This window comes from Homalodisca vitripennis, chromosome X (assembly GCF_021130785.1).
Source record: "Homalodisca vitripennis isolate AUS2020 chromosome X, UT_GWSS_2.1, whole genome shotgun sequence".
Lineage (NCBI taxonomy): Eukaryota > Metazoa > Arthropoda > Insecta > Hemiptera > Cicadellidae > Homalodisca > Homalodisca vitripennis.
Window position 1 is genome coordinate 23,414,791 of NC_060215.1, and position 13,640 is coordinate 23,428,430.

Here is a 13,640-nt window from a genome sequence, read left to right on the forward strand (position 1 = left end):
ACAAAGACAGGTGGAAGCAAGAAACAAAGGGAAGAATAATAATCAACTCGTCTCTGAAAAGACAACTATACTTCACCAGAATGTAGACCGCATTGGAAACAAGATAGAACGCTTGAACTGTCTGCTTGATAGTTATAAACCTGACATTCTCGTTGTCACAGAACATGGGCTAGACTGCGACTCCATCTCAAATGTTCATCTTATAAGCTATAAGCTAATAGTAGCTTTCAGCAGGACCAATCACAAAAAGGGCGGCGTCGCCATTTACAGCCACGACTCAATTGTTAACCCCCTGGAGAGTCTACACATTGAACAGTCTAGCAGAGAACTCCTTTTGGAGTTGTCAGGCATAAATATCTCCCTAACTAATGGAGGAAATCTTCTCATTTTGGGTGCCTATCGACCACCAGATGCCCCCCTCGAAGATGCACTGGCGCTACTGTCGGATGTGCTTGAGACACTACCTTGTAACAACAGTGGGATCGGCATAGTGGGAGACTTAAATGTTGATCACCTGAAAGATTCAAGATATAAATCATCCTTAAATGAGCTTTTAGCTTCCTTTGGTATACATAGGTTACCTCTCTCCGCCACTAGAATAACAAGTACGTCACAGTCTTCCATCGACCTAGTGTGCTCAAGTCTCGACCAAGATCTGGTAAAAGTGGATATAGTTGATGAACACCTGTCCGACCATACTGGTCAAATATGTACTATAAATGTACCATCGTTGAAAAGTACATCGACTGTCTCTACTCGACGCCAGTTCAACTGCAATACAATGTTCACCTTTAAAGAGACGATCACTTATCAGTCCTGGGATGGAGTGCTTACGGAGGAGAATGCAGACATTGCTTACTCCAAATTCATCACTCTGATGGTCTCCAATTTGGATTTTGCTTGTCCATACAAGACATATCGCAATAAATCTGTAAAACATAAAATAATTGCCTATGACAGAGAGGTGAGCGAAAAGAAGAACGCCTATATTGTAGCACGTGACAGATTTATTCTGAATGGAAGACCGGAAGACAAAGCAGATGCGGCTCATAAGAAAAAACTTTACGACCTCAAGCTTAGATCATTAAGGCAGTCAGCCAGCGAGAAATTCATCTCTGAATCTGCAAACAAGAATAAAGCCATCTGGACAATAATAGATGCTGAAAGAAAAACATTAAAAAACTTAACTGACTCAATATCTTCACTAAAAATAGCCAATGGAACTACTTGCAATTTACACACCATTTCTGAACATTTAAACAACTACTTCATCAATGTCGCCGAAGAAACCCTGATAAAAAATAATCCCCCAAAAAGGTATACACCTATTGATAATACTTTTACTGTTGACGATCATCTCAGGGTCTTCGCTCCAACTACGATGAACGAAATCCGGACAATCATCAGAGCAACTAAATCATCTTCTTCAGCTGGTGTGGATGATATGTCTTCAAGGCTCATGAAATCTTGCGGGGAGGAACTGCTGGTTCCTTTGACTGACGTAATAAATAAGTCTCTGGCACAAGGTGTGTTTCCATCTAAAATGAAGACCTCAAAAGTATATCCCCTCCATAAAAAAGGGCGAAAAGATGAAATCAAGAATTACAGGCCTATCTCGTTGGTTTCCACCTTCTCAAAAGTCCTGGAGAGAGTTGTCTTAAGTAGACTCAGAGCTCATCTTCAGCGGAACAACATGAACCTTGAAGGACAGCATGGCTTCGTTCCGGGCCGCTCGACAGCAACAGCTCTTGGAGATATCATTGAATGTATGATTAACGATTTGGATGCTGGGAAAACAATTATTAGTACATCACTTGACTTAAGCAAGGCATTCGACTGCCTTGACCACAAGATGATTCTAGGCAAACTCGAACATCTTGGAGTTGTCGGAATAGCACACTCTTGGTTTAAAAGCTACCTAAGCAGCGAATGCAGCTTGTGGAGCTGAAAGGAACCGCCAATGGTATTACAACTTTGATCAGATCAAAGCCACTGAATGTTAAGAGAGGAGTCCCCCAGGGCTCGGTCTTGGGTCCAGTGCTGTTTGCCTTGTTCACAGCCGATCTTCCAAACCATGTCAGCCGGTATAGCAAGGCCATCATGTTTGCCGATGACACCATGCTCCTGACTAGCGACAAGGCGGCAGAAGCACTGGAAGTGAACAACTTCATTGCTGTGAGCTCAGCACAAGACTACTGCATCAACAACGATCTGGTCTTCAATGAGGAAAAAACTACACAGTTGATTATGGGAAAGCTCAAAAATAAGGTCACTGGTCCTCCTAACTTTCAAACCCTAACTTCAACAAAACACTTAGGTATAGTTCTTGATGATGAGCTGTCTTGGAACTACCATGTTGACTCTCTTTGCATGAAGCTGAGCTCTTCAATTTTCGCCTTGAAGCGTATTCGAGCCATCAGCACGGCTGAAGCAACAAGAACATGCTATCATGCCCTCTTCGAGTCTCACCTCAGATATGGTATAATATTCTGGGGTGGGGCAAAGCAAGAAAACTTGAAACGAGTGCTGGTGCTCCAGAAACGAGCTCTTCGATCCATGGCGGGTCTTCAGCCAAGAGAAAGCTGCAGGAACTCCTTTCAAAGCCTTGGAATTTTAACTGCAGTCTCATTATACATCCTAGAGACAGTTGATTTCGCTCTAAAATCACCTCTTCCAAGAAACAGAAATTTTCACAACTACAACACAAGGCACAATAGCAACTTTAATCTTCCCATCCACAGAACTTCTATTTTCTCAAAGAAACCCTCATACGCTGGAGCAAAACTGTACAATATGCTTCCACAGTCAATAAAAAGAAGGCACACCCTCCACGTTGAAGAAGAGGCTCCGGCAATGGCTTGCAGACATCCCACTATACAGCATGGAGGAGTTCATCGCTCGCGTAAGACCTGACGTCAGCAGTGCTACTTGACACTACACTACAAAAAATAAATAAATAAATTATAATTATAAAAATTTAGACACCATTCTGTGCTTGAAGCTCATGAATAAAGTTATCTGTATCTGTATCTGTATCTGTATCTGTAAATTAATTTAATATATCACAACTATGTTTTATATATTTTAATTTTTTTTTATTCTCTCAAAATTACGTCCCAAAAAAATAAAAGGTCCCACAAGTACTGAGAAAGTTAAAGGTCTGCCCACTCACAGCCTCTCATGACCAGATAAGGTTGTTTACGCTTGAGGGGGCACGCAACCCCCAGGGGCTCCGTTTGCAACGTACTATCCCTGCACCATGCATCCCTTACAATATTCCATCTTATCAATACAAACATTTGATTTTACCCCTACTGATGAGAAAGAAGTCTTGGAAGCAATAAACTCACTAAAACCAAAGTTATCTTTTGGATTGGAAACATGGTTTATTATAGAACCTCAAATCCTACAAGGAACAACGCTTTGAAGACTACTGTACAACTGGCTTGTGGAATGAACAATCTACACGATTTAAAAGTTCTTCGCCCTGACATAGTAAATCAAGAATTCAATCTATTTTATTGTAATCTTGATGCCATTACATCTCTTGAAGATTTTGTAAATAAAGATCTTCTGATGTCTGATATAAAACATAACTGTTGAACATAAAATGATATTGTTCTAATGTTGTTATCAGATGATCACAGAGTACAATGCTGCTGAAACTTCTAGCTCCATCGTACAACCAGAGATTATTCAGACAACTCAGAGACAACCTTTACAGCAGACCACCGTGCCTCCAACAGTTGGTGAGTCACCCTCTGTGTGAATGTTGTGGCAATGTCCAACAGAAGTAACTTTATTTGTTGACTATTTGATATTAGTGACTTTTATAACTTTCAATTTTTATAATGGTTTCTCATATTCATTAGATCGGCTGAGATATGGAGATTTCCAGATTTATCTGCCAGTTGGTTGTGGAGTAAGCTCCTGCAGAGTGTATTCTGGTCATTAAAGTTCAAGAATAGTCTTGTATTTTAACTTTTTAAGTGCTGATTATTCAATGGTGTTGTTGTAAGACACTGCCGAGTTTATTAGTAACGCACAGACTTGTTCCACAGTCAGTAAAATATAACGTGTTTCTTGCCACCCCATGATCAAACTTTTTTTTAAAGGAGAGGCTGATCTCCTTTTAAGCTTTATTTTGCCGGTTCTCATGGGCCACTGGCCTGTGCAAAGATCTTATCAAACAGAGTAAAGGGGAAAGTTGATACAGTACAAAATTGATAGTACTGATAAAAAGTGCTACAGTCACAGGCAGGATTTGAAATTTGCGCTATCACTAACTGAGATCCAATATCCAACGTCTTAGACTGCTGTAATCAGCACTCCCATGTGTTTGAATGAACCAGAATTTCAGATTATCAAAGTTTGCATTTAGTGAGGCTCACGTTGTTATATATACACTACTATAATTAAGGAATTTTAAATCATGGATAATAGGATTTCAAACATTTACCATCATCATATATTACAAAAATAGACCACTACATTTAGGGATTGAAATCTATCCTCTTCTCCTATCTATCAAAAAAATTTAAAACAGTGTTAAGCAAGCACAAATAAACATATGTCAATAAACTTGCTAAAGGCAACTCTTCTGACTGCTCCAGTCCAGTCTCAGCTATGCGATTGAATTCTTAATGTAAAACTTGTTAGGTTGTTAGGTGTACTATTGTTAGGTTTGACCATGAACAGGTATCCTTTGAAATCATCAATCATCCCTAATAAACAAAGGATTTAAATATTATTTATGTTTTTGTTTGTGTAGGTAGAGGAAGGGGCAAGTTACTACAAAAGCTGGCAGGTACGTTCTACAAGATATTTGTTAAAATAATGATTAAAACCTTTTAAAATGATCTGTCAGTACAGTGTCAATTAAATGACTTGCAAAAGTAAATCTGGTGATTATTTACGACTTTGAAAACAAACAAGAAACTCGTAGTGCATACATTTTCAATGAAAATTTATCATAAAAATCCAGCGAACAATATTTCAGTTAAACTATTTCTGTAAACAAAGTATTCTACCATTCATTGTTATTGGTTTTTGTGAGTAATGCAATCATAATCTCATCTCTAGCCAACAGTTGTTTTATAGTTATCATAGATATGTAATAATAACCTACATAAATACACAGAATCAGAATTTTGAATTAATATTATCAAACTAATGTATTTTATAAAAGTTACATTGGATTTGGTATATTATTACTTTATATTGTTAACAATAATTTAAAATAACTTAACAAAATAATAATAATGAGCCAAACTCTTGTTTACGAGGGGTTACCCAAAAAAAACCGGAATTATTTTATAAAAATTATATATTATCAAATTTTTTACAATATGACCTTATCTCCTTCAAAATAATCTCCATTACAACTAATACACTTGTCCCAACGGTATTTCCGTTGATCAAAAAATTTTTTGTAGTCATCTTTAGAAATGGCTGCAAGCTCGAGCTTCGTTTTTTTCTTAACCTCTTCAACGCTGTCAAATCGTTGACCTTTCAAGCCTCTTTTCATGTGTGGAAATAAAAAAAAGTCGCATGGAGCGAGGTCAGGCGAGTAAGTAAGGTGCGTGGGGCAGCGGAACCATGCCGTTTTTGGTTAAAAACTGCCTAACTGAGATGGCTGTGTGTGCCGGTGCGTTGTCGTGGTGGAAGAACCAGTCTTCAGTCTGCCACAAATCGGGTCTTTTCTGGCGAACACTGTTGCGCAATCTTCTTAAAATCTCCAAATAAAATGTTTGGTTGACAGTCTGACCTGGAGGAACAAACTCAGAATGAACAATGCCTTTAGCATCAAAAAAGCAAATCAAAATGGTTTTGATGTTTGATTTGACTTGCCGACATTTTTTTGGACGAGTTGAAGATGGCGACTTCCATTGGCTTGACTGTTGCTTCGTTTCTGGGTCATAACCATAGCACCATGACTCATCACCAGTAATTACCTTTTCCAGAAAATCGGGATCATTTTCGAGATGTTCTTTCAGAAGACGGCAAGTTTCAACTCGATGTGCCTTTTGATGGTCAGTCAGAAGTCGAGGAACAAATTTGGCAACAACCCTTTTCAGTCCTAAATCTCCTGTTAAAATTCGCTGAACCGAGCTCCAAGTTAACCCACTACTCTCTGATAGTTCCTCAATTGTCTGTCGACGGTCAGTGAGCACAAGTTCACGAATTTTATCAACATTTTCATCCATTCGAGAGGTTGATGGACGTCCAGAACGAGGTTTGTCTTCAATCGACATGTCGCCATTTTTAAATCGAGCGAACCACTCGTAGACCTGAGTTTTCTCCATAGCATCATCTTTGTAAGCTGTATTCAACATTAAAATAGTTTCTGCAGCATTTTTACCAAGTAAAAAACAAAATTTCACAGCTGCACGTTGTTCACTTAAACTTGCCATGACAAAAAACGAAATAGGGTTAGCGAAAACAGTCACTACGAACGAACAGAATGCACTAGGACAACGGAACTGGGGTCACTGAGCTCGCAATGGGTTGCGCGACACACGTCTAGCGGCAGGAATGTGTACTACACGCTGCCGGCTGCCAGCAATACAATTCCGGTTTTTTTTGGGTACCCCCTCGTAAAGTGTGTTAAAAGTTTATATATTTGAATTTGGAACTTAATCACAATCTGTTGGAATTACATTAAATGTAACTTGTTTATTTCTGTGTTTAATACATGGATAAATCAAATATAATCAGTATTTTATATCTTTACCTTTATTTGAGAACCTTTTACACTTATTATTCTTTTAACATTTTTCAATATATTCTCCTGTATGATCTACACACTTTTGTCACTGATTTGGAAGTTTCGGTATTTCCTGGTCATAGAAAGTTTGAGGCCGAGTTGTAAGCCAATTGCTCACGTGCTCTTCGACTTCTTCATTGTTCCTAATTCGTTTTCCTCCCAGTGATTCCTTCATAGGCGCGAACAAAAAATAGTCACAGAGGGACAAGTCAGGGCTATAAGGAGGGTACCCAAGGGTTTTCCAGCCTATTTCTTCCAGTGTTTCCCTTGTCGAAGCCGTATTGTGAGGCCTGGCGTTGTCATGGAGGAAGATCACTTTTCTGATAGGCATGTCTCTTCTTTAGTTTCGATAGGCGGCTTTCACTGTATGTTGAACATGCAGAAAATCAACAAGTAAAATTCCCCTATAGTCCAAAAAACTCGTTGCAAAGACTTTTCCTGCAGAAAGACAAGTTTTGGCTTTCACAGGGCAACCTTCATCCTTTCTGCGCCACTCCTTACTTGCGATTTTTGACTTGGTTTAACAGATGGTTTAACACCTGGTTTAAAAACTTCATTGGCTAAAAGCTTTACGATAATCCGTTGCGCAACAGACGAAGGGACTTATTGTTTGGTCATGGCTTTACTGGGCATGAAAAAATAGTTAAATAATCCTTTACTTCTTTTTTAAATTTTAGCAGATCTGTTTCCATTATAAATTTTGTTGGTAAACTATGTAAATATCTCACACCTCTGTAATATGTTTTCTTTTTGTAAAATTCGAGATTGTGTTGATCGACATGTCTATTAAAACGAGTATTATATGTATGTTTATTAGTTTAGAGTATAGGACAAAAAAATTGTTTTACATACATTATTGATTCAAATATGTGTAAACCATATACTATCAGAATTCCAAGTTAAGAAAAAATATGTTTAACAGAATCTGTATATCTTAAATGTTTCATGACTCTCAAAGATTCTTTTTCTTTTCTTTTTTTTTGTAGGACCTAGCCTATCTAAATTGCTTATCGTTGTTGCTCCATAAATGCTTATTCCATAAGCATATGGAATGGATCCATATGAGTGGATCAATGAGAAATATATCAATTTCAGTGTATTTAAATAACTAGTTTTTGCCATTTGTAACATGATCTACGTGTTTATCCCAAGCTAAATTTTTATCCATTATAAGTCCTAACAAATATTGTAGAGTGTCGTTTAATGTTTTTTACTGAAATCATAAACATTGGTATAGTTACTTAAATATAATTAAGCAGGTGTCAATCTGATTTGTGATTTTGTTTGTGTACGTAGAGGAAGGAAAAGGATTATAAGAATTCTAACAGGTAAGTACTACAAATCTTTGAAAATAATTTTAACCCTTTAGAGGTTATCTGTCTATATACTTTCAATTGAATGACGCAACAATATTCTCCAATAATGATGTTTTTTCATTAGTTTTGTGAAAGAAACTAGAATACCTTGGTGAAGACGTTAATATTGTATATTTACAAGGGTCGTTTGGGAAGTAAGTTGTTTTAATAAATAAAACATGCATATTTTATTGAAATAACAAGTCTTAAAGTATTTTCAACATGGTTAAAATTTACATCCAAGCACTTATTGTATCCAGGTACAAGTTTTTTAATATCTGTTGAATAAAATTCTATTGCCTATACACATAATCTATCGCTGCGGTTTCCACAGTGACAAGATGTGGCCCCACTCCATTGATAGTCATTTTATTTCAAATTGACGGTAAAACCCATATTTCACCACCAGTGACTGTGTGGTAAAGAAAATAGTCACCTTCTTGATACTGGTTTATAGATGGTTTATGTTTATAGATAAGACATTTTACAGCTGATTCCGTTCTCTTTGTTTTGAGTTTATGTTGTATGAAAAATTATCTTAGACGTTATATATGCTCTACAATACTAAGTACAAAACATATATTGGTTAAATTATGGAAAAATATGAAGTACTAGAACGGTGGTTATTATCATCTGCTCAGTCTTTTTGTATAAATGGATGCGAGTTGTAGATCACCCGATTGGACATTGTGTAGTAGCATACAAGCAAAAGATTGCCTGTTATTCCTGAAATGTTTAAACCTTTTCAAATCTAGAAAAAGGCAAGAAATATGCCCTAAATTCAATACATCATTTATAATTTTTAGACAAGGGATGTCAGGGGTTCTGGATAAAGAATCGCATAATCCACTAAATTATGTCTGACTTAAAATATCCATAAATGCAATTGATAAAAGTATTTTTGAAAATTTGGATTGTCAGAGTTTACCATTTCATTAACTTAAATAGTAAAAACTAAATGATTGAAGTATCCATATCCTGGTAATCATTATTTACTTACTTACTTACTGCCGGGGCGCAACAAATCTCAGTCGATTCTTTGCCTCATTATTTAACAAAAAAAAAAAAAAAAAAACTATATACCATATTTTTACACTTTACAGAAGATCCGTTTTACAATTCTTTGTTAATAGCCCCTCGTTGTTGCACCATGAAATGAAATGAAAAATTCTATATTTAATACAAGCAAAGTTAGGGCCGCATGGCCCTTTTTTACACTTTACCTGTGACAACGTAATATTTAAAACATTAAATAAATATTACCTTAAGAATAAAAAATAATAATAATAATAAAATAAAGAAATAATTACATTTAAACAATGTGGTGAAATAACATGTTAAATTTAAAATTAAACAAATTAGTAAATTAACTACTTCTGTAATTCTTAAAACATATAAAATAAAATAATACTTTCAATATACAAATAAATTAAAGTATTTATTGCTAATGAATCCTATCTTTTATTGCACACAATCTCACATTCATCCCTATGCCAGTGTCACGCCCACAGCATCTCAGACCGGACTTGCCTCGGCTAACCGCTTAAGATACATATCTTTCAGTTTAGCCACAAACGGGGAACAGCTATCAATGGAAGTAATTGTTTGGGGAAGGGCATTCCACAACCTACAAGCCATTACATGGAATGGCTTATTAAACACTGCAGTCCTGTGCTGAGGCATTCTCAAAATGTATGAGCCAGAGCGAGTGCTTCTTACCCCTACATGAGACACAGATTTAAAATATTCAGAAAAATATCTTGGAAAACCACATTTTAATATTGAATGAACTAGTTTTAGAATTTTTATGGGTCTTTGATCTTTTAATTTTAGAATATTTTACTGAATATAGTACGGTGTGATGTGCTGCTCCCGTCTCACATCGTAAACGTAACGTATACAATAGTTTTGAGTTCTTTGCAGCTTCTCACTATGGTACTATGGTCATATCATTGATCACAGAGTTAAAGTAATTGAAATGTGGAAGCACAAGTGTTTTAGTCAAGAGCAGCTTGATATGTTCTGGTGTAAAAATCGTTGTCAACGTTTGAGTGAGTGAATAGATGCGAAAACACATTTACAAATCTCCGTAACAGCGTCAGTCCAAGTCAAAGTCGAGTTTATAGTGAAACCAATATCTTCCACCTTGTCGTAGTGCTGCATAGTGTTACCATTTACACTTAACCTTTCAATAGTATTGAAGTTTATTGAGTTTCGTAAACGAGAGTGACAAATAATGATTGGTTTCGTTTTTGTATGGTTTAGTCTCAGGCCATGATTTTTGGACCACATAACAATGTTTTTAATGTCACTATTGATTTTGGTGATACATTCATCAATGGGGTCAATTTTAAAGTGTGAATAGATTTGCAGGTCATCGGCATACATGTGATATGAGCTATGTTTAAGTACAGAATGAATGTCGTTCACTTACAGTACGAATAATAAAGGATCAAGAATCGATCCCTTTGGCACTCCACAAGTAACAATTTCCCAGTTTGAAGTCATGTCAACCACTTTTACACACTGGCACCTCCCTGACAGATAAGATTTCAGCCAAGTTAATACTTGACTAGAAAACCCTATTAGCCTTAGTTTAGCTAAAAATACGTTATGGTTTACGCTGTCGAAAGCTTTTGAAAAACTGAAAAGAGTGAGAATTGTGCCCTGTCTGTGATCCATAGCAAGCCTAATGTCATATGTCACTTTTAAAAGTGCAGTTTCTGTACTGTGGTTAGTCCGAAAACCAGATTAGTAGTCACTAAATATGTTGTTGTAAGATAGATATTCAGTGAGTTGGCAGTGCGCAATTCTCTCTAGGTCTTTAGATAATGCAGGAAGAATATTTATCGGCCTATAATCTGAACATGATGCTGGTGCTGAAATCTTATTAAGTGGACGGACAATAGCAGACTTCCATTGTGATGGAAAAACGCCACTCCTAAGAGACGTGTTGAAAATAAATGTGACTATTGGAAGGACAGCAAATAGAATATTCTTTATGAGGCGTATTGGGATGCCATCGTACCCAACAGCATTACTGTGAATACGGCGTATAGCTTTCAACACGTCACCTTGTATCACAGATTTAAAAGTAAACTCAGGATAACCACAACAACGATGTGGTAGATTTTGAAGATGTTTGAAGTAATCCTCCACTTTGTCCTGACTGCAACTTTGACTACAAGATGTAAAAAATTGGTTCATCTCATTCAGAGGTATAAGAACTGGCTGTGAAATACGTTGTTTTCCTATTTCAAGGCTTTTAACCTTACGCCATAAGTCGCTTGATGACTGTTTCCTATTCTCAAAAATACCCCGAGTATATCTTAGCCTGGAATTACGCAGAAGTTGTTTAACTCTGTTTCGAATTAGACGGTATTGATCCATAAGTATCTGGTCATTAGAGTGCCTCGCTCTTCAATATAAGCTATCACGATGGGCCATCAGGCTAAGAATGTCCTTTCTCATCCATGGCATTGGGTGCCTCTTATTTATTCGTTTTGTCACATAAGGAGCATGTTTATCATAAACAGATAAAATTTGTTTATTAAAACCATCCACCATGTCATCAACACAGTCAAGATTCTCTAGGTTATGCCATGGGTTCAATAAAATATCGGACATAAATTCAGCCTCATTCACGTTTTTAAAGTCTCTATACTTGATAAACCTAGCTTTAATCTTAAGTATAAACTGAATAAACACAATAGATGAGGTCATGCTTTGATATGGCAGGGACTGGAAGCTGCCCATGAAGGACGATATCTTGTGGTTCTGAAACCACCATGAGGTCAAGAAGTGTGTCAGACTCGGCAGTGTGATGAGTTGGCTCCAGTGGCAGTTTTGTCAGATTACACGAGTCAAACATGGAAGTCAGCTGTCTGTAGTTATAGTCTCGATTATTTTTCATCAAATCAATGTTGAAATCGCCCATGATCAATATACAACTATATGCATGAGGTGCAAGAGAGCATTTTCAAAATCTGTCATATGTCCAACTCTGGGTGGGCGATAACACACTCCCAGTATTAGTACGTCTGAACCAGACAAGCCAATTTCAATAAACATAAATTCTGGCCCAGCCGAGTACTCAGAAAGTGAAAAAAGAAGGCGGGGAGGCAACCGGTGTGGCGAGGACTGTGTGGACCCATTATCCCGGGTTCACAATCAACGGCGCCATGACATACCCATACGAGGTCCAATCAAAAAGTATCCTACCTTTTGGTGCAACGTAAAACTGAAGTTACCTGAAAAAAGCTGGCGTTAATTTTCTTCAAAATAAGCACCCTGAGAAGCAACACAACGATTCCAGCGACGTTTCCACTTCTGGAAGCAGTCTTGAAAATCACTTTTCGGCATCGCCATGAGATCAGCCGTCGTTTTTTTCATAATTGCTTCTCGACTTTCAAATCTGGTGCCTTTCAATGGTTTTTTGAGGTGGGGGAAGAGCCAAAAATCGCATGGAGCCATATCTGGAGAGTACGGAGGCTGAGGAACTTGCGGAGTGCCGTGTTTCGCCAAAAAAGTTTGAATGAGCTGGCGCATTGTCGTGGTGTAGCCGCCAATTTTGAGACGCCCACAAGTCAGGTCTTTTGCTGCGAATCGCATCTCGGAGACGACGTTGGACACTTAAATAGTACTGTGCATTCACAGTTTGACCCTCAGGGGCATATTCATGGTGCACAACTCCACGGTGGTCGAAAAAAACAGTAAGCATCACTTTGACATTGCTTCGAACTTGCCTTGCTTTTTTTGGCTGAAGATCCTGGGGAGACTGCCATTGTGATGACTGAAATTTGGTCTCAGGGTCATATCCATAGACCCAACTTTCGTCTCCAGTTATTATCGATGTCAAAAAGTCCGCATCATCCTCACAACATTGCAGCATGTCCTCGGCAACATTCAATCGCCGTTGCTTCTGCTCGTCTGTCAGCAATTTTGGCACAAATTTTGCGGCTACCCGGCGCAATCCCAAGTCATCCGTTAAAATTGCTTCAGCTGATCCGAAACTGACATCTAACTCAGTACTTACTTCCTCCACAGTCATTCGACGATTTTCACAGATCAAAACTTTTGCTTTCTCGATGATTTCCGGAGTTCGACTTGTTTTTGGTCGGCCCGAACGCGCGTCACTTTCTGCCGAGGTTCGACCACTTTTGAAACGGTTATACCACTCTTTAATCTGCGTAACACTCATTGCCTCATTTTCGAATGCTAGCTGAATTTTCCGAATGGTCTCACTTTGTTTTTCTCCGAGTTTCACGCAAAATTTAATGCAATAACGTTGTTCCACTTTTTCCGTCATCTTCACAGTTAGAGAAAACCGATACGCGCACTTGACTTATCAGTACATACTGACCCGTCTCCGGCGAACCAGTCGGGGGATCAAGATAAGACTTTGTACCTTTCCTTATCATAGTAGGAACTATTGTCGCAACAAATCTTATCTCATTATTGGCAGCAGAAGCCGCGATACACGACGAGGTCGGATACTTTTTGATTGGACCTCGTATGTC

General features: G+C 37.7%; 1 protein-coding gene across 4 annotated transcripts in view; it reads left to right on the forward strand.

The window, feature by feature from the left end:
• LOC124368779 overlaps window positions 1–13,640 on the forward strand; it is an 82,412-nt gene that overhangs the window by 55,963 nt on the left and 12,809 nt on the right. For all 4 annotated transcript variants that reach the window (XR_006923000.1, XR_006923001.1, XR_006923002.1 and 1 more), the window contains 2 exons: window positions 3,638–3,749; window positions 4,772–4,807. Coding sequence is in view for 1 of the 4 variants with exons in the window: in XM_046826139.1 (XP_046682095.1) it covers window positions 3,638–3,749; window positions 4,772–4,807 (148 nt within the window). In the remaining 3 variants the exon portion in view is untranslated. The remainder of the gene's footprint in view (window positions 1–3,637; window positions 3,750–4,771; window positions 4,808–13,640) is intronic.